Source organism: Delphinapterus leucas, chromosome 9, assembly GCF_059928025.1.
Source record: "Delphinapterus leucas isolate spDelLeu-1000000601 "Yukka" chromosome 9, BTC_Dleu_Yukka2, whole genome shotgun sequence".
NCBI classification, from domain to species: domain Eukaryota; kingdom Metazoa; phylum Chordata; class Mammalia; order Artiodactyla; family Monodontidae; genus Delphinapterus; species Delphinapterus leucas.
In genome coordinates, this window is record NC_143137.1 from 86,413,245 (window position 1) to 86,434,450 (window position 21,206).

The 21,206-nt window shown below is 38.1% G+C and overlaps 1 protein-coding gene across 2 annotated transcripts in view; it reads right to left on the bottom strand.

Moving 5' to 3' along the window:
* RELN (reelin) overlaps nucleotides 1-21,206 on the bottom strand; it is a 527,392-nt gene that overhangs the window by 205,323 nt on the left and 300,863 nt on the right. For both annotated transcript variants that reach the window (XM_022554391.3, XM_089917770.1), the window contains exons 10-11: nucleotides 18,995-19,235; nucleotides 350-495 (exon numbers count right to left, since the gene is read on the bottom strand). In XM_022554391.3, the coding sequence (XP_022410099.1) occupies nucleotides 350-495; nucleotides 18,995-19,235 (387 nt within the window). The remainder of the gene's footprint in view (nucleotides 1-349; nucleotides 496-18,994; nucleotides 19,236-21,206) is intronic.

Here is a 21,206-nt window from a genome sequence, read left to right on the forward strand (position 1 = left end):
CCAGGAAGACAACTGAAAGTCTCAATATAAAAGTAGTGGAAAGATTTTATATTCTATACGCATTGAAAAATAAAACACATTTTCCCAGTAAAAGCTGAAGAAACAAAGATGAGATATAAGTGATTCAACTGAAGTTAAAAGGTATTTGCAATCACAAAAATTAGTATGCATAAAAACAGTTGATTACTTAATAAAGAATGTTTAACATAAGTGTACCCCTTTTGGCTTGTCTATGATAAGGATCACCAGTATTAAGCATACTTTTGCTATTTAACAATATGCATTTAAAATATTTCCAGTGGAATAAATGTAAGTGCTATACACAGCATGGGAGATAACAATTACTTACCCTGTAGGCTGGCTCTCAAATTCTTCTGACCACTGCTCTTGAATATCCTCTGTAGAAAGATCTACATCCCGGGTGGTGGCAAAATTGAACTCACTGCCTTCATTTCCATGGAAATAAATGGAGTTCCCATCTGACTGACAGCTATGCTGTAGATAAAAAGAGAGCATGGGGTGTCTGTTGAATTGGTTTTGTAGCTATATCTGTCTTACTCATGTATAATTAGAGTTTTTAGAAAACTCATTATGTTATTCCCTCTATGGTGGACTCCGAAATCAAAAGAAATTGTTACCTCTTTTTTTTGGTCTTGTTTAATTCAATTACAGTTTCTCTCTAGCTTATTAAGTTATCACAAAAAAGGAGTCAAGAGGCCATTTGAGCTTTGCCACCTCAGCCTTCAGTATGAAACAAGAATATTTTAATTGGAATAATTTCCCATCTTTACCACAGTCCTTGTTGTGGGAATTAAGTGTGATAATGACATGTCATATATTTTCAATACTGTGGTTACAGGCTAAATCACACTGACCTTTTCAATATTCCATATATTTCTGGCTTGCCATTCAAGCCTTTCACAATTTGTCTATAAATGGGACATGAGCCGAATAGCTTGCTAATCAAAACATGGAATACAGAAAAGGTCAAAGTAATCCCTGATATGATCATATATTCTCAGCCAGCTTTTGAGTAAAATGTCTGACCAGACCTAGGAAGTGCATGATGTCCCCAAGGAGGACCTCATAAACAACAAACTTTGTTATTCTCCAAAAGAACACCAGGCTTACAAAGAATAAAGAAAAATAATTTTTTGTGATGCTTTTTTTTTAACCTACATTTTTTCAGCTTAAAGTGAATAGTCAAAGGCAAGATCCAACTCTGGAGCTGAGTAAACTGAGTATTTAGTTTTAAAAAATATGATAAGTTTTTGCATTAATCATTTTTTGGTAATGTCACACATAGAGAAATGCTAAAAAATGAAAGACCAAACATTCTTTTAAGTTTTATATACTCTTAAAATAGGAATGAAGAAAAATAACTGGACAGAGAGTATCAGTTGGGCCCAGTGACTGTAAGTTCTGCAGGGCAGGGGTCATGTCCCTGTATTCCAGGTTTTAGCACAGTGCTTGGCATATGGTAGGAATTCGAAAATATTTGTTGAGTAATTCAATAAATGAATAAATGAATGATATGGTTATGCCTTTCAGGTAATTAACTAATCTGTTATGGAGAACTCATGATGTAGTAAGCGTTAAGGAAGGTACTGGAGGGAAGGGGTTTATAAGAGTATAATAATATCTAATCTTTGCTCTAAAAAATTACAGTCTAGTTGATATTTATCAAAGGCAGCATATGGAAAGCTAATGAGTGGAGGAAGGTAGGAATCACTGTGTCCAGGGCTGGTCTAGATGTGCAGGCTTCATGTATGAGCAGGTCTTCAATTGGCTTTAAAGGACTGAGAAAAATCCAAGTTGGATGACAAATGTGAATAAATTACATAGGTGATAAGTAGGCATAATTTTGAGAATTAGACTGGAGCCTGACTGTAAAGGATCTTAAATGGTAATCTAAGAGATCTCTGCAATATGCCATCAGCAGTGATGTTCTAAAATAGAGCAGTGATGCGTGCAAAGAAATGTTTTATGACTATTAAACTAATTATGGCAGGTAAAATCAATGGGGAGGGATATCAGACTTCTATACTGAAAGAGTAAAAAAGCTTTCAGAAGCTTCCAGAAGTTCAAGAGAATTGGAGCATATGATCTTGGGGGAGTCATTTCACAGCACTAAGACGTAAGGCATACCCACTGGGCCTGCCATCAGCTTAGATAATACTGTAGTGTGTGGCAGGCTTCACCTGCCTGAGGCTCTTCTTCACACCACAGTGAGTACAGATTATTCACGGATGTTAAATTGAGCTCATTATATATGATCCTTAACCCAGGTACATTGATCAAAACTAGGATTCAGGGCTTCCCTGGTGGCACAGTGGTTAGGGGTCCGCCTGCCGATGCAGGGGGCGCGGGTTCGTGCCCCGGTCCGGGAAGGTCCCGCGTGCCGCGGAGCGGCTGGGCCCGTGAGCCGTGGCCGCTGGGCCTGCGCGTCCGGAGCCTGTGCTCCGCAATGGGAGGGGCCGCAGCAGTGAGAGGCCCGCGTACCGCAAAAAAAAAAAAAAAACAACCAAAAAAAACCCCTAGGATTCAGTTTATTTAGACAATAGATTTTAGAAGTTTCACTACAAAAAGAAAAGTTGTAACTACGTGAAGTGATGGATATGTTAACTAACATTATTGTGGTAATTATTCTGCATTAAATACATCTATCAAAACCCCCCAAAAAACAAAACAGTAAATAGAAACTGTCAAGCAATGACAAACCCAAGGATCCTCTACTACTATGCACTCTGTAAAGATAATGAATGCTAACTAGAATAACAAAGATTACTTTCCTAATAATAAATCCACCGAGCTCTAAATAGTGGTTTTCACAGTTATCTTCCCATTCTGGAATCCTGAACAACTATGGCCTATGTTTATTTAGAATTAATATAAGGACTCTGACACTGATGCAAATGACATTAGGTCACTGTCCAAGGAAAGGGCATATATGAAATATTATACATGTGAAAACAGAATAATCTATATTACAATTTAAAAGGTTATATTTGTGTAATGAAAAGAGTGACTTGCTTAACATAAAACCTTGGTCATTTCTGGCTAAACATCAATTTAATTATTTTCATTTTGATTCTGTTTACCTCAGAATTGTTTGTTAATATTTTAAGACTGTGTTATACATAACTATGCTTTGCTACTCTTCCAAGATTTATATTATTAACATATTTGATGCATATTTTAATTTAGTTGAGATAGAAAATTTATGTAAAGAAACACATCATTATGAAACTGAATACCATACTGTTAAACTCACTTTACAAAATTAAAATGATTTGGTGTTTTAGAAAAATTGAAGTTTTTTTTTTTAAGATTTATTTATTATTCATTTTTGGCTGCGTTGGGTCTTAGTTGCGGCACACAGGATCGTCGTTGCGGTGCGTGGGCTTCTCTCTAGTTGTGGCATGCAGTTTTTCCCTTCTCCAGTTGTGGCGCCCAGGCTCTAGGGCGCATGGGCTCTGTAGTTTGCGGCACTTGGGCTCTCTAGTTGAGGCGTGCGGGCTCAGTAGTGTGGTGCATGGGCTTAGTTGCCCCGTGGCATGTGGGATCTTAGTTCCCCAACCACGGATCGAACCTGCGTCCCCTGCATTGGAAGGCAGATTCTTCACCACTGGACCACCAAGGAAGTCCCTTAAGTATATTTTAAAGGATCTTTTTGTTAGTTATTTGGCTGTTACCAAATACATTTGGTAGTTTAGTAGATCATTTGTAAATTATACAACTATTAAAAACTGGCTATCAAAAACATATTTTTTATATTTAATATTGTATCTATATGAAATGATGGATGTTCACTAAACACTGTGTTAATCATTTCCTGTGTGTTAGTCAAATCATTATGCTGTACACCTTAAACTTCTATGGTGTTGTATATCAATTATATTTCAATAAAACTGGAAGAAAAAAATTAGCTATCAATATACCTTTCTGTTATTATAACTGCTAGCGCCAGCGTATGAAATACAAGTAATATTTACCATAACAAGTATGAAGAAAACCTGAGAAAAATGAACACTCACTTTGAGTGTTAACCAATTTTCATAATTGCAAATCTAAAAACTAGTAGGATGTCTTTGCCAAGTTTCCATGAAGGACAGCATGGTATAGTTTTTTACATAGTTTATTTTTATAGGGAAGGAGCTGTTCTTCACCAATTGGCAGTAAAAGGACAATACTCGAAGTCTAAATTCAAACAAACAGGGCAGTGGTTTATAACAGTCAGTGCTGGACTTGCACTGAAACGTCTTAACCCTGTCTGTCGAGTTTAGGGGAAGATTCATATTCCACTCTATTCTCTCTTCCCAAATGGGCCCAATGCCCTTTTGGGTGTGGAGGGGGAAAAGTATTGCTCTTTGAATGTTTTCGTCATCATAGTCTTAGTACATCAACACATTGCTAAAGAAAGTTTGTGACAGACCCAAAGCGAACAGCCACAGCTCAGCGTGAAGTGAATCAAATCCCCCTGTCTCTTAGGAGGATGGGGCTGCCAATTTCTGGGCAGCAGGGCCTGGAGATGCACTGAGTGCACACACTACAATGGATGGCTTGCTCTGCTCCCCACCATGCTAAGGAGATCAGGACATAATTTCTGCCTCAGCCATTATGAGTAGAACAGATGTTTTCAAGGTTTGGAGTAAGGGTAATATAAGCCAGCTGGGTACTATTGGGACTATAAAATAGGGGATAGTCTGTGCAAAACTGGTGAATTACTGAGCCATTTGAGCAGGAATGGGCCTACCGAGAAGTTGATTATGTATAATCCTTATATTTAGGAATCCTGGGAAAGATAGGGGGCCAGTCAGGGTTCTCATTCTGAGGATTCCTGTGTCAATTACAAGGCTAGTTAGAGTTTTACATTAATTCTACTTTAGAATTGGTCACAGGGGGCTCAGTGTCTTAGTATTGGACTGGTTTCCCAGATGCTCTCCAAACTAAGAATTTATGCCTGACTACATTCAGATTGAGATAGAGCCCCTGTGCCTCTGCTTGTTTGAGATTACATCTCTGCCTCTGAATGGAAATCCACCACCTGTGTGGGTAGGGGTGCTTGAACTTTCCCGTAGAACCCAATTCAATTAATTTAGCACTTACATGAGCTGAGGTGATTAAGGTTAGAAAAAACCCCAAAATACTGGAAACGAAAAACATTCTTGACAAAGAATGAAAACTCAGTTACTGTCCATCCTCAAGGAGTTTGGGGATTGGAATCAGAAGGCATGTTCTGATGCATTTTCTCTACTGAATGGCTACATGGTTTTGCACAACTCATTTAACCCATCTAGGCCTGTTTCTTAGGCTGTGGAATGGGGCCAATAATATCTATTTCCTAGAGACGCTGTTAGAAGCACAAATTATATTTTATGTGGAAGTATTTTTTTGAAATCTCTAAGTGGTACAAAATAATTGTTATTTTATTTCTAAATATGCACTTTTCCACGAATTTCTAAATATGCACTATTATATTCCCTTTGCAATATATACCCTTGGCAGTAGGTTATAGAGAAATAGAATATTTAAATCTATTTTAAATTGTTTCTCATTAGTCACTAAAATTCTTCAGATCAACTTAAAACCTTTAGTAAAATGTAAAAGAATATGTTGCACAATACAATATGGTAAAATACTACAAACATTCATTCATTTTCAGGGCATACTGAACCATCAATTAGAACTTTAAAAGTTCTCCAAACTTTGGCAGATTACCAAACATTTTCCTTAGGAAAACTTAATAATGCAAGATGTGTGCCGCCACTTTTCTTACAGATGAACTGTATATCTATGTATTTATGTTAAAGAGCCAAACAAAATGTGAACTGAAAGAATTTCAGAAAATTGCTCTCAGTGATTTTAATACCCAGCTGTTTTTGTTCAGCATCTATTCAAACTCATGTCATTTGCGAGACAATTAAAATCTAAACAACTTCGTAAGACAGTTAAATGTCTAACTCTGTGAGATACGTGAGCTTTAATATGACAAGAAGAATACTTTGGAATTCAGGGCTACTTTATTTTGAGTATGGTAAAAATATAGCAGGTTTTCTTGAGTAAATGATTACAAATAACATGTGACTTCCTGAGTCTTAGCCTTTTTTTTTTTTTAACTGTTGAATTGGAGACAGTTTTAATAACGGAAACGTCCAGCATAAATGAGGGTACAAGAAAACAAGACTCTATTGGTTATGATATAAATTGACGGGATTATTTTGGTTGAATAATTTCGCAGTATCTATTTTAAAATTTTAGTGTTTAATGCAACCGTACCCAGAAATTCCACTTCTAGGTATCTGTGCTATAGACAAAAATAGCATGAGTGCTTGAAAATATATGTACAAGGCTGTTTACCACAGCATTTCTTGTTATAGAAAAAAAAGAGGACAAATTTCCATAAATAAGGAATACTTAAATGAATTACAGTAGAGCCACATGATGAAATACTACACAAACATGAAAAAGAACAAAATTGATCTGGAAGGTGGATGAGCTGCTATCTTAAGTGGAAAACACAATTAACAGAACATATTATCATGTGAGTCTTAGCTTTTGACTGACTTACGGTGAGTATATATCAGGTAATTAAGAATTTATTTTTGGTAAAATAAAGGTATAAATTCTGCAGATGGCTCTATATATTTCTTTCTATCCCTAGCCTTCCTAATTAAATTAATGATGATGTTAATTATTATTTTTACTTCATTATTTTAGCATTGACCAATGACAGTTTTTAAAATCACTTAAATATCATCCTTATTTGTTTCCATCTGTCAATCAAAAATATTTTTCTACTTTGCTGTTAAATGGGTTTCCTTTACTTGAAAAGCAGAACACCCTGTAACTGACAAGAATTTGCCATTCAGAAAAGCATCGACAGGAAACATCAGTGAAAATTCCTCAATATAACAAGTCTTTGGCCACAATTCAGGATAGCATTTTTCTAAGGCTGCTCCCTATACGCTGCTGGAAATGTTAATGATTTCACCTCTGTACTTGTAAAAGTACTTACAATTGCCTTCACCATAGTTTAATTAGGTTTTCATCAAAGATGAACACTGAGGCACCTCTTAATATTATCTCCCTGGGGTCTAATGGCCCTGATGATTCTTTCAGACATCTGTAGCCTTACAATTTAGTTTTGACGATATCCTTTTAGTTGGAATGAGTATATTGGGCATTTGGGCAATGCCAGCTTGCAGAGAGCTGGTGGCAGATGGAATGAAATCTGCCTGGTATGCCTTCCCCTCCACATGAGCAGAGAGCCATCCATTTCCTCCATTAAGGAGTTGTCACTCAGCCCACCCAGCTGGAAGACCATTTTTGATAGCCAAGCTGGCTGGTGGCAGACAATTCAGATACAAAGCACACTTTAAAAGGAGCTAAAACATCATTTGTAGGAAAATTGAAAATGCACAGCTTCCACCACAGCCAATTTTTTAATGACTGTAATATTTTAAGTGATTATTTTTGCCACTTCAGATTGCTCCTTTGAGAGGAGAGGTTTTTAAATTAAAATCTAGGCAACGCATAACAGTTGAGATATGAGGAGCAGAGGAAAGAGAAATAAGATGAATAAAATTAATTAAAATGGCATTGTTGGCAGAGCCATAAATTAGCCACTGGTTGGAAATAAAATATATTGGTATAGGAGTTTCTGGATTAAACTGGTATGTATGACTGAGTGACTAGAAATGGACTGATCTACACCCTACAAATCATTGTGTTTCCTAAGCCTTTCACCATGCTATAGCTATTATCATATAGAAATATATATATTTCCTACATCCTGGTTCAATGGTCTTTAATGGTACAGACTTTCATGCTTATAAAAAAAATAGGAAGAGAATGATTTCTCTCATGAGGCAAAATGAATTTCTGTCATTTTCCACACGTTCAATTTCTAGGTAATTTAATGCCAGTTAAAAAACTGAAAACTTGGCTATAAACACAGTCCAGGTGCAGGAGGGCTGAAGTGCATTTTCTCTAGTCAACACAATAGATTCAACCACAGTGAGCAAATTTTAGGGAGCTTAAAAAGTGTTTCTTTCTCATTATTTTATGGATTCATTAAGCATTTGAACCACTTTGTACTACGATTCATAAAGATTCAATTCATGGTATATTTTGTAACAAGTGTGTAATTATTTGGCAATAGTTATGACAACTCTAAAATGGCAATAGTGACAGATTTGAATTGGAGTAATGAGAGAAAGAATAACAATGTAAAATTCCATAGGGCAGTTGTTAACCTTGTCTGTAGGGATCAACTTAACTTTCAGAGCATCTGAAGTTTTCAGACTGGCCTCCTCAAATTAAGGTCAAGAATGCCAGGCGCAACGTGGGAGGCTGCAAGATACTGAGGAACAGAAGGGCTGGGGCTTTATAATACAATGTAGTTGGCTTTGAAAATCAAAGCTGTTTGACCTTGAAGAAGCCACTTAACCTCTCTGAGCCTCTATATTTTCATCTGTGAAATGGGGCAATTGTGAGGATTAGATGAGATAGTGTTAAGTAACATGCTTATTCTAAAGACTGATGAATCTTAGGAAATCAGTAAATGCTAATTCCCTTCCTTCTTTCGTCCCCTATCTTCATTCATTTATTTAAAAAACCTTACCTTAACGAGTGCCGCTATGCAAATAATTGGGCTATGTGCTGTGCTAAGTACAAAGATGATGGGTAATGTTACTATGTTTTGGATGTTCAGACAGAATAAAATAAATTTCACATTGAACAACGTATTAACTTAATTAGTGATTAAACGTGTCAGCTTCAGACCATAAACAAACAAGAAAAGGGTGCATAGTCAAGGAGGCTCTGGGGATTTGTTTGGTTATTTTTAGTAGAATTTATCGAAATTATTTGTTTCTGTGTTACTGCCACTCTTGTCATGGTGACTTGGCTCAATTCCATGTTTCACTAATGCTATTCCACATTAATTACTGTACAAATAGGCTGCATTGGGGGGAAATTGTGAAAAGCACACTACTTACGTTTAACCCTTCATCCCCAAAGTACTCTTATTAGCTTAAAATATATTCTGGCTCATTCTACAATATCACGTAGCCACCTCTTGGGGGAAACATGACAATAAGAGCAATGCAATCCAAAGTGAAGAACATCCCAAGCAAAGGGAATTTACAGAGACAGCATGCAATTAACCAAGCTGGAATCTGGCCAGAAAATCATAGGTAACATTCCGATTCTTAATGGAAAAAGACGTGGGAACATGGTCTCGCCACAAGTCTTACTGAGCTCAGGTTTATCCTCATTAGAAAGCCGGTACTCAAATCCCTCAAGTTACAGACCAGATAGTTTCCAGTACAGCGATTTGCAAAGCACATTTCTGGAAAGCATATCTGATTTCCTCCTGTTTGTCCTTACATTCTAAAAAAGGAAAATCACTGAATGGATTTTTTAAACCTTTTTCTGGGGTGCCCAATTCATGGAAGACAAGTTAGGCATTATAGTAGGCAGATACTGTTCTGCCAGGGGATTATATTCCCAAAAAGCACATTTAAAAATAAATTCTGCTTTGAATGTGATCACCCCTTTCACCATTTGTCTTTGACTTTTTTCACTAGCCTTGACTTGTGTTAAGACTACATTTTCAGGCAAATAAATTTACATTTTTTTCATAATTTGGATATTATAACCTTTATTCTCCATTAATGATTCAACAGTTTGTGACAATAGTATTAGACAGGTGACAGCAGAATTCCAGAATGAAAGCTCCAATTTTTATTCAGGACTGGAGATCTGCCTAGTGTCCACTGGGACAAGGAATTTGGCAAATGCATAATGTACAAGAGCTATAAGAAAATTAATAGACTCTCTTGCTCTGACTTAATTCTTCTCCTTAATGGGTTGTTGATTCACCTGATGGCTCTTGTCTTCATTAGGGCCTTTTGGTGTTTGTTCAACTAGGAAAATTGACACTATCATTGGATATTTATCAACAGTAAATGGAGGAGAGAGGAAGCAGTCTAACTGCAAGTAGAAATACTTCTAAATTCTGTATACTTAGTTACTCCCAATCCTTGGCACACATCTGCAAAATTTAATAATTTACTTTTTAAGAAAATTTCTTTTAAATACATTTGAGCACAGCCTATTCTAAAGGACAAACCTTCACAACAGAATCTGTGACATTTAGTACTGATTTACTTCTCAACGCAAGTTGACATAAAAGTGTAAAAGGAGTAATCTGGAATTCTTTGCTATCCATACAATGAACTAGGGTAATAAATAGAAAAAGATTAGCAGATACAGGCACAGCAATCAGAGTGGGAAGATTTCTTAAAAATAAAAAAATACGAGGAACAGCCCATATCTCCTAGTGATCTGCACTTAATCTGTGAGTCAATTCCAGAGTTGACAGAAGCCAGTGATTTATGCCTTTGCAAGCTGAGGGTAACCAGGCTAGCTGAGCAGATATAAACATTTATTAACAGTGAGTGAGCAAAGTGTGCTCTCTCTCTTTCTCTCTCTCTCTCACACACATGCAGATATCAAGGAGTTGTGGATGATTCCTGCTTTCAAAGTAGAAATTTTGGCTGCCACCAAAGATGGGAGTGAACAAACAAACAAAATGAAGCAGCTGCTTGACCAATATTTACCTCCATGGCGTATTGATCCATCTGGAAATTCTGCTTTGTTGGGTACTATTAAAAGATGAAGAAAACAGAAAAAAACAAAAACCAAAAAATCTGCTCATAGCTCTGTCCAAATCATTTGTTCCTGGGTTCTCCTCTGAGTACTTTCCTGACCTTTGCAGCTCTTCTCTCTAAGGGTGAGTTACAGAAAGCAGGTAGCTGTAGCAGCTCCAGGCTGACCCTTTAAAATCCTACATTTAGTGTTTTTCTTTGAACTTGAAATTAAGGACATTTTCAGATGGCAGGATGTGTTTTTGAGGAGTTGGGAAGAGATGACTTTGATGGATTTGTCCAGATGTTTCAAGAATGACTAAGGACAATTAAGCACTAAGTACTCAGGGCCTTCACAGACATGCAATGTTCCCCTACCACAGATATAAAACTTGGAGGATAAGGCCTTCCTCATAGTGCTGGCACCTACAGATGATTCATGAAATGTCACCATTACTACTGCTGCTGCTGCTACTACTACTTATAATTATGGTTATTATTATTTATTATCCAGTATCCATACTACTCAATGGAGATGGACATGAGAATCCTACCCAAGGTGAAACATTGATTCTTGATTCTATATGTCTTAAATGGAAGGGGCCAAAACATTCATTTCCCTTAAACCTTGATGACAAAACCAAGACCGTCTGCAATGAGTTGGAGCACCAGAAGTTGCCCTGAGATTAATCATTCCCCCATTTCAGGCAGGAAGAACGTGCCTCCCACTATTAAATGTGGCAAAACACCCACAGCCATCTGATAGAGAGCAGTGCTGTCAGGGGATGGCAGCTGTGGCAGCAACAGCCAATTCTAGCAACTGCAAATGATGGACTAACAGAGTATACTCCGTATCTTTAGAATAGACACAACTGACACAAATAATTCTTGATTAGTTTAGAAATTGTATATAAAAGTAATTTAAAAAAAGGATGCAATATTCTGTAAAAGAAGGAAATACCATCGTAACTAATAATGAAGGCAGGTGTTTCACTGTCAAGTGGGTTCAGGCTCCTTGCCTTGCTGAGTCCACAATGGACCTGCTGTGGAGACTGCTAATGAGGCTGGTGCTGTGGCTAGCTTTCTGACTTGCAGTACTAGACTTATTGGCATTCAGACCCCCACCTATTTGGTTGTGAACAGAGGCCTGCTTAGGGATTCATGGGAAATAAAAAAATTATGATGGTAATTAGAAGCACGATAAGAATGTGGTGCCCCTTTTCTTCCAAGTGGGCAGGTTCTCTGGAAAAACACTGGAAGCTGAGTCAGGCAAGGCCATGACCTTGTAAAGAGAATGGAGGAGAAACACAGACAGCTGTCTAGGAAGAACATATTAATTCTGTAACCTCTTACAGTCCTCTTCAGCTTACCAATACAAATAAAAAAGTGCAACAAACATAAGGTCGGGTTCTACATTAAAAGCCGATACTGTTAGACATCTACTTCCTATTAATTACTAAAGAGCCAACAGATGGTAATGGCCTTCTACCAGCCCAGGGCAGATTTAAACTGGTGACCTATAATTGCAGTTCTCCAGATCACATAACTCCTTAAGTTAATTACTCCATTTGGTCTTCTATCCTTCTTCCCTACTTGAGATAAACAAGGACAGGCTCAGATGAAATGAATTAAATAGTACCAAAGAAATTGAAAAAAAAAATCTCAAGAAGATAAGGAGAAATATGTACTATGAACGCCAGTGACTCATTTTTATATTTCCTATTTGACCTGCCACCCTCAAACATTATTTTCAACATCAACTGGACACTTTACATACTCACTACTCTCTATTACCTTATTTTATGAATGGTAGCACTTAAAAAATCACTTGTTGTTAATCAAGAAAACTACTATTAATATTATAATTACATAAATGTCATTTCAACTTAATTCCAGTGGAAACTATTTCTTATTTTGATTGCCAAAGTTACACCTACGTGCAATACTTGTGTCCAACCTAATCAATTTACTGCATTTGATTTTGATATTACTTTAATGACATATAAGGATGACATAATTTGTGAGTTCTGTATTTTTTCTATCATTATCTCCCCCCATTGTAGCTATCAGCTCAATCCTTTGCCTTTTACATATTTTTCTCCATATTCACTTCCCTGTAGGGTTTATTTGTTCTCAAAGTTTTCAGTGAAGAGGACACATACTTATTAGTCCTTTATATATGCCAGGCACTGTTCTAAGGGTTTTACATGTATCTTCTTATTTAATTATCACAACATGAGATGGATACTATTACTATCCCTGTTACAGGTGAGGACGCCAAGGAACCAAGAGGTTAAATAACTTGCCCAAAACCACATGGCTAATAAACTGTGAAACCAAGATTTGAACCCAGTTAAGCCCATTTTCTTAACAGTTGTGCTATATCCAGTCCCATTCACAATATTTTTAGCTGCCTGCATGTCATCGCTGAATATAAAATTTATCTTCTTTCCCCACAAGCTAGATCTTGATATTTTTTCAGCTTTTCATTCGTTCAATTAGCACAATGTATCATGTACCAATACTGGAGATTCAAGAATGGGAGAAACAGTTCCTGAGCTTAAGAAGCTAACACACTAAACAGGGAAACAGAAACATAACCACAAAGCAATGTTGTAAACACTCTCATAGATGTATATTTACGGCATAACAGAATGTTGAAATGGAACTAGGTTAGTGTTGGATTTGGTTAAGGTGCCAAGAAAATAGGTAGCGACTGCTCCACATTCCAAAGAGAGGTGATGGACCAACTATAAGGACTTAGCAAAAGAGGCGGTAAAATGGCTTAGCCACTTACTCAAATTGAGAGCACACAAGCCTGAAGCTGAAGTATGTAGGCAGCTGGAAAGCAGAGACATGATTCCTTTAGAGAGGGGTGTTGGTGAACTGTGGGTCACACCCATGCCCTCGTCAGGGGAGGAGGGTACCTTCCCCTTGCCTCAAGCCTGGTGCTCAGGACTTCAAGAACACCCCTTGGAAGGGATGATCTAAAGGCTTAGACTAGTGCCTGGGGCTGCCCGGCAAGTAACAAGAGGGCTGCACTTCAAAGTAATTAACTTCTCTTCTCCCAATGATGGATTCAAGGTGAATGTTTACCATAGACTAGAATTGGGCCCATGCGCACAAGAGGCAGTCTGGTTCGTCTAAGATCCTGCCCCCAAGGTCTTCCTGGAGGGGCAAGGAGCCCTTAGCAGAAAGAGGCTGAGGTCATGAGTCAGAGGCCCAGTGGCTAGGAGTGGAAGTAGACATGACCTGAGAGATGCATTGGGGAGCTACAGGTGAGAAATCCCCAGTTCTGGTGAAAAGTAGGGGCATTTCCAAAGAGCTTTTTGGTAGAACCAAGAGAGAGCCAGCTTTGATCACTTGCCAGACCAAGGGATCAATAATTCCAGCTTACAGTGTCTGCCTCTTGATTCTTCTCCTGCCTCCTGACCCAGCCCTGGATGGTTCAGAGGCTAAAACTCATGGCGGTTAGCGAGGAGAGAGAAGGAGCTGACCTCTATCTCTATCCCTACTCAGCAGACCTAAGCTGGAGGAGAGGAGAAGATATGGGCGAAGCTTGGAGTTTGCATTATTACGGTGAACTATGTGGTATTCGTTATGGAATGGAGACTGGTGACTAAAGTGATTGATTGCTTTTTTGGTCTAACAGTAGTCTGGGGACCTACCTTAGGTTTGTGCAAAAAGGATACAGATTAAAAAAGCTGTCTGAGTGAATGTGAATGGTCACTAGCGAGGAAGAAAGAATGTTTTTTTGTAGCCAGTCTCCAACCTCAAGTCCTGCTTATTCAACCTCATGGTTATAGCAGCACAGAGAGGAGCCAGATGTTAACTGTGCAAAACTTCACCCAGACAATGACATTTGAACTGGGCCCTGAAGGATGCTGGGGAATGACTAGGCATAGAAAAAAGAAAGGTGGAAAAGCATGTCTAAGGGGGTGGGAGTGTGAAATTCTGTGTTGTGTTTGTGGGGCTGGCACACAGGGAAGCAGGAGATGAGGATGAAAAGTTAGGCTGGGCCGAGATTGGAAATCGCCTTGAATTACATGCTAGGGAGTTTGACTTGTCTCCTCTAGGCCTACACAGGAAGCCATCAAAGGTCTTGAGTATGGAGGATGCATGATGTAATTTCTTTTAAGGAATGACCATGTCATTTTTTGTCACTGGCGTCCCTTTGTATGATCCTTGGCTCCAACCTCCTTGTCACAGGAAGTCTGCTACCATGAGACTGTTGATTTCTCTTTCTTTAGTGTCCCCCTGTTCTCACTCTATTTCACCTTCCCTATAGGTTACTGCAAATGCCTCCTACCTCCATATGGAAAATATTTTAATACTCCTTTCTCCTTAAGTTCACTTTAGGTCAGCAGTGGTGGACCAGTAACTACGATTGTGAAAATAATATCAGCTGTTGTAGTGTGGAAGAAAAGGAAGCAACCAGTGCTTGGCCTGAACTTACTAAATTCTGATGTATCAAAATCTGTCACCCAGAGAAAGGAATATATAGTACAAATGGAATAAAGCTGGAGCGAGATCAAGAAACACGAGAAAAACAAGAAGCTTTCAGCCTATAGTCAGAGAATGATGGTGAAGAAAATAGGCAGATAAATTAACAAATAGATGATGGGAAGAAACACAGGACCAATAGGGAGCATGTCAGTTTACATTTACTACTTGTAAGAGCAAAGTTATGTGGAGCTGAGAGCAAGAGTTCTGAAGTCGGATTCCTGTATTTGAACCCTGGCTCTGCCACTGGAAAAGCGGCATTCTGGACAAGTTACTCAACACGTCCATGTCCACTTTCCACATCTGTAAAATGGGGCTAATAGAGCACATTTTTATAGGTTTATAAAGATCAACTATATGAGATTATACATATATAATCTCACACACACATCTGGAAGAGCAAGTCCCTAGAATAATAAGTGAACGATAAAAAGTAGCTGTTCAGACTTCCCAGGTGGCACAGTGGTTAAGAATCTGCCTGCCAATGCAGGGGACACGGGTTCGATCCCTGGTCTGGGAAGATCCCACATGCTGTGGAGCAACTGAGCTCCTGTGCCACAACTACTGAGCCTGCTCTCTAGAGCCCGCGAGCCTCAACTACTGAAGCCCGCATGCCTAGAGCCCGTGCTTCGCAACAAGAGAAGCCACTGCAATGAGAAGCCCGCGCACTGCAACGAAGAGTAGCCCCCGCTCGCCGCAAATAGAGAAAGCCCGCGTGCAGCAATGAAGACCCAACGCAGCCAAATAAATAAATAAGTAAATGAGGAAATTGTTCACGTTCAGAGCAATTAAAAAAAAAAAGTAGCTATTATTATTTAACCAAAGGGTATCCTATCTGTGCTTGGACAATTTTCCTTGAATAAACTCTACTTTGTAATGATGCACACTTTCTTGATTGCTGTTAGACTCGATCTTCGATTTAGTTAAGATGTAAACATCTTGGAGAGTTTTAATGAATATAGAAAAGATAACGTATAGGTTGAACAAACAAACACCCTCAAAACTAAAAAGTCCAAAATAAAGCAATGTTCAAAACATGTCCTATGACCAATAGGAACATCGAGATATGCCTTCTAATTGGTTGTATTCGGTTTTCATCTCAGAGGCCACCCGGTAAAGGAACAATATTTGGTGGAGAAATTGCATACAATTTAAATGAACAATTTTTATTTCTAGAACTCCAAATCACTTGGCAAAAGCAATTTTTCATGCTTAAATGTTTGAGCCAAAAAGCAAAAGGTTGGTCATGCAAATGAGTTAAAATGACAAACTCTTAGATTTTATCATTGCACTTATTTGAAATTTTAAAAAGAAATATCAGCAGGACTTCCCTGGTGGCCCAGTGGTTAAGAATCCACCTTCCAATGCAGGGGACGCGGGTTCGATCCCTGGTCGGGGAACTAAGATCCCACATGCCGTGGGGCAACTAAGCCTGCACGCCACAACTACTGAGCCTGTACGCTCTAGAGCCCGTGTACCACAACTACTGAGCCCACACGCCACAACTAGAGAGAAACCTGCACTTTGCAATGAAGAGCCCTCCTGCCACAACGAAAGATCCTGTATGGGGCAACTAAGACCCGATGCAGCCAAATAAATAAATTAATTAAAAGAAACATCAGAAAAAAGTTTCTACTTGATAGCCAAAGACCCTGGCATAAATCATTACTACAATGACTTTTTTCTTAGTAGGCCTAGGTAACTAGGCAAGTCTCAAACATGTGATTAGTAAGCTTATGAGTAAGATGAGAGACCACAAAGCAAAAGTATACTCCACACAAAGTTGTAATTTAAGTAACCATTACTATGAAGCAAAACCACACTTCATGCATTTTTATCATGGGTGGTACCAAAGTACAGTGCATTAAGGCACCAAAAAGCTAATTAGATTAGTATAATGATGACTTACAAAACAAGGCATAAAAAGTACATTTATATAGTAATGGGAACTGAGACGAAATAATCACCGATGATTATCACGGGAAAAGGATGTGAATCCCAGGCCCCGAGGTCTCCATGTGTTTCCTGGGTTTCTTCTTGCCAATGTTGAACAGTGACAACAGAAATCCTTCTCTTAATCAAGTAGTAGTGGGATATGACATGGGATATCCTTACAAAGGTTCTTTTCCATACCCATATGAAAGGCATCCATGGACTCTCTTTAAAGGAACCAAATTTTTAGAGTCTTTGTCAAAACAAATTTCCATAAGGTTTCCTGGGTGTTTTCTCATGCTGAGCAAAGATGATGTCTGTCCCTAATGCTAGTCAACTAGTGTAATTTCATCAACTTAAAACAAAACGTCTACAGTTTGATTTGTTAAGCAACAAGATATTGTGTCAGGGGAGTTTCCTAAAAAGGTGAAGGTTTTCTAAATAATTTGGAACCATTTTGAATCATGTTTCTAGAATTCAAATAAATTATTAAAAGGAGATGAGCATCTTAGATCTTTATATTCTGCTTGGGACTCCTCCTGTGACCTCACCTCCATGGAGCACAAGATTTTTTTTGTACCAGTGAGTCACATTTTAAAAAATTCTCCAATCTGCATCTGTACTTTATTTGTATATACTGAAAACTTGAGAGAGTCCAGTTGAGGGTCTAATGGTATTTTAAAATATTGCCTAGGCACAATTTCTTACTCTACACACTCTCTGGACAGACAAGTTCATGATTTCAATTATCATTCAAAAGGTTGATAATTGCCAATTTTGGATCTTCCTCTGAGTTTCTGATCCATACATCTAAGTTCCCACCAGATGCTGCTTCTTGCCTGCCCCCCCCCCCCAGGATTATCAAAATCAACATGTCCAAGGTGAATTCAGCTCCTGTAATCCCGTTCCTCTTCCTGTTTCCTGTTTCAACAAATGGCATCGTTGTTTCAACAACGATGCCCAAACCTTGTCCTTGACACCTCCCACTCCATCATCATCTCAGTCAGTCCCCAATCTTCTCCATTTCCTCCTAAAAATCTCTGAATCCATCCATATTTTCCCATCATCTCTCCCCTACTTCTGGTCAATGTGATCACCCATAGGACTACTGTTTGCAGCCTTCTATTTGGTTTTCCTGTATGCACTCTTTCCCTTCCATTCTGTCCTCCAGCCTCGAAGGGATATTTCAAAACTCAGATCTAATTATCTGACTCTTATTCAGAGTACTTCAGCGACTCCCTATCAACTTCAGGATAAAGTTCAAACTCTACAGCAGCTTTCAAAAGCTTTAAGGTTTCACCACTGGCCATATCTTCAGACTTTATCACAAGTCTCAACTCAAAATCTGTTAGACAACTATTTGGAACATTGTCCAAGGCCTCTGCTTTGTGCTATCACCTTCCAGCCTTTATGTATGTGATTTATGATTCTAGAAACACTATTCCTCCCTCCTGGCCAATTTGAAATTACCCTTCATTCTCCGCTTGTATCCCTATTCTCTTGGATAGTCTTCTTAATCCCTCAAGTCTGGATTTGGTACTGTATGTTGTATTTCCACAGCACTCTAAACTTTCCCAGCAAATCAACAATGATGCTACTTTGCACATGCATGTTGACATGTCTAACTCCCCCACTAAACTGACAGCCAATGAAGGGAAGAGACATATCTGCCTTTTTGTGTTTATATTCTCTAGGTTCAGCCCAGTACATGGCACCATGGATTCTCAAAAATACTTGTTAAAGGGATAAATAAATGAATGATTTTCCATGCTTACAAGGGAGGGTAAAGTAATATTACCTGTTCTTTTAATAGTGGCTTTAGTAAAACTGTTATCTTTGTACAATTTGGTTTACTGAGCTTTAGGTTTTAGAGGAGAGGAGAAGGAACAAAAGATAGATCAAACCTTCACTGTAGCTCCTGGGAAGAAAAGCCAGTTGCCCGTGTCTATTGGATCCAGATTATCTTCTAAAACAACTTGTCTGTGAGCTGAGTTGATGACCAGGACGTTATCTAAAGCCCAGCAGGCTTCATATACTTCACCTACTCGGAGATTTTCCTGCTTCCACTGAAACTGGACGTTCTCCCCTTTGGCGTCTTCAGGAAGGTAGAGGATATGGACGATTGTGCTGACATTGGAAGGGGCTCTGGAGAGACGAGAACTGGTGTCACAATAAAGTTCAACAGTGTCCACTTTACTTTTCTTAGAGATCCTTTTTGTTTCTTAATTAAGACTGTGGTTTTCTTATCTTAAAAATATTGTACACATTACAGATTAAATACTAACAATCGCATACCCCTTAAATCTTTTAATACATGCTGATTATTAAGATGTTCGTATTGAAAGTTTAAATATTAAATGTCTTAATGAGCTTTACGTTTAACACAAGGCAGGCAGTAAGCATATTCAGGCAAGCCAGTAAAGGGATAATTGAAGAGAAAATGGTACACAACTGCCATGTCTCCTGTAAAAAATCAAAGTGTATCCAGCACAGTTTTTTGTGAATGGTAGACACTCAATCTAAAACCATATACTTGGGACTTCCCTGGTGGTCCAGTGGTTAAGACTCTGTGCCTCCATTGCAGGGGGCACACGTTCGATCCCTGGTCGGTAAACTAAGATCCCACATGCCATGAGGCCAAAATAAATAAATAAAATAAATAAAAGCGCTTTAAAAAAAATAAAAATAAAACCATATATTTTTTATGATACTGAGAAGAAGAAAAGGAGAAAAACTATAAAATTATCTTAATTTTAATTCTTATTTTGAAATTTTGCATCTATTAGAGATCATTGTATGCTATACGTTTCATAATCAGTCTTTATGTAATAGTTATTTTATTTATAGTAACCAGATACATTTTTGTTTTGAAAATGTCAGATTTGCCATGAGAATTAAATGCTCTCATTTTGAATTCTTTATAATTCCATGTAGACCAGTCTTTAAAAACATGATATAATTTAACATGATTTTTATATTACATCTGTTACATCTAGGTCCTTTTGCTATATATATATATATATATATATATATATATTTTTTTTTTTTTTTTTTTTTTTTTTTTTGCGGTACGTGGGCCTCTCACTGTTGTGGCCTCTCCCGTTGCGGAGCACAGGCTCCGGACGCGCAGGCTCAGCGGCCATGGCTCACGGGCCCAGCCACTCCGCGGCATGTGGGATCTTCCCAGACCGGGGCACGAACCCGTGTCCCCTGCATCGGCAGACAGACTCTCAACCACTGCGCCACCAGGGAAGCCCTGCTATATAATATCTTTATTAGACATTTTATTCTACTAAAGTAGAAACCTGCTACAGTAAAAATGATGGCTTTAGCCAAGATTAAAAGTAGTACTAAAATACAAACTAGTAGTACCCAGGGCTTACTATAAATCAGTTTTGAAAGGACTAGAGAAAAGCCATAATTTTCACTCACCAATGAAGCACATAGAAATCCGCAGAACTGTCTGTGCAGGTTATGAACGGTGTACCTTACCTTTGGGGGTAATCAATTCCCCTTTCCTTTAAAATATTTAATGATGACTATGTTTTTAACTTCAAAAAGAATTTAACGAAGATGCTACATTTTAGTTTTAGGAAGTGATTGAAAATATGTCCACTCTGATCACTAATAGTAAATTTGCATTAAATGAGTATGATAGTTTGGTGCCTGGACTAAAATTGAAAGTCTCATTTAGTGAAAAATAAATGGAATCAACTGAGTGTGATCTTTATATCTTGTAATTAAATGTGTACACTCACTATTTGCCATATCAAAAGCGTGTAGCTGTTTTTCAGCAAGAAACAGCACTACAATGTATCTAAACTACGGTGTATAACTATTAGAGAAAAAATGGAGGCATGAGTAAAACTTCCAATACTTATGCTGCTTTGCTTAAAGCCATTTATATAAATCAGTATTTAATATGAATGCATTTTCATAATAACTGCTAGAAATTAGAAGGAAGAGCAAAATGCTCTGTTATAAAATTGGCAAGTGGCACAGCATGTCAGAGCTTGGCTTGTACCAGGTGTCTATAAATAATATCTTATCCTGCCACAGAGGGAGACAATCTATTAAAATCCATGAGTTAGAATCATTTTTCTCAGTTTTTGGTTA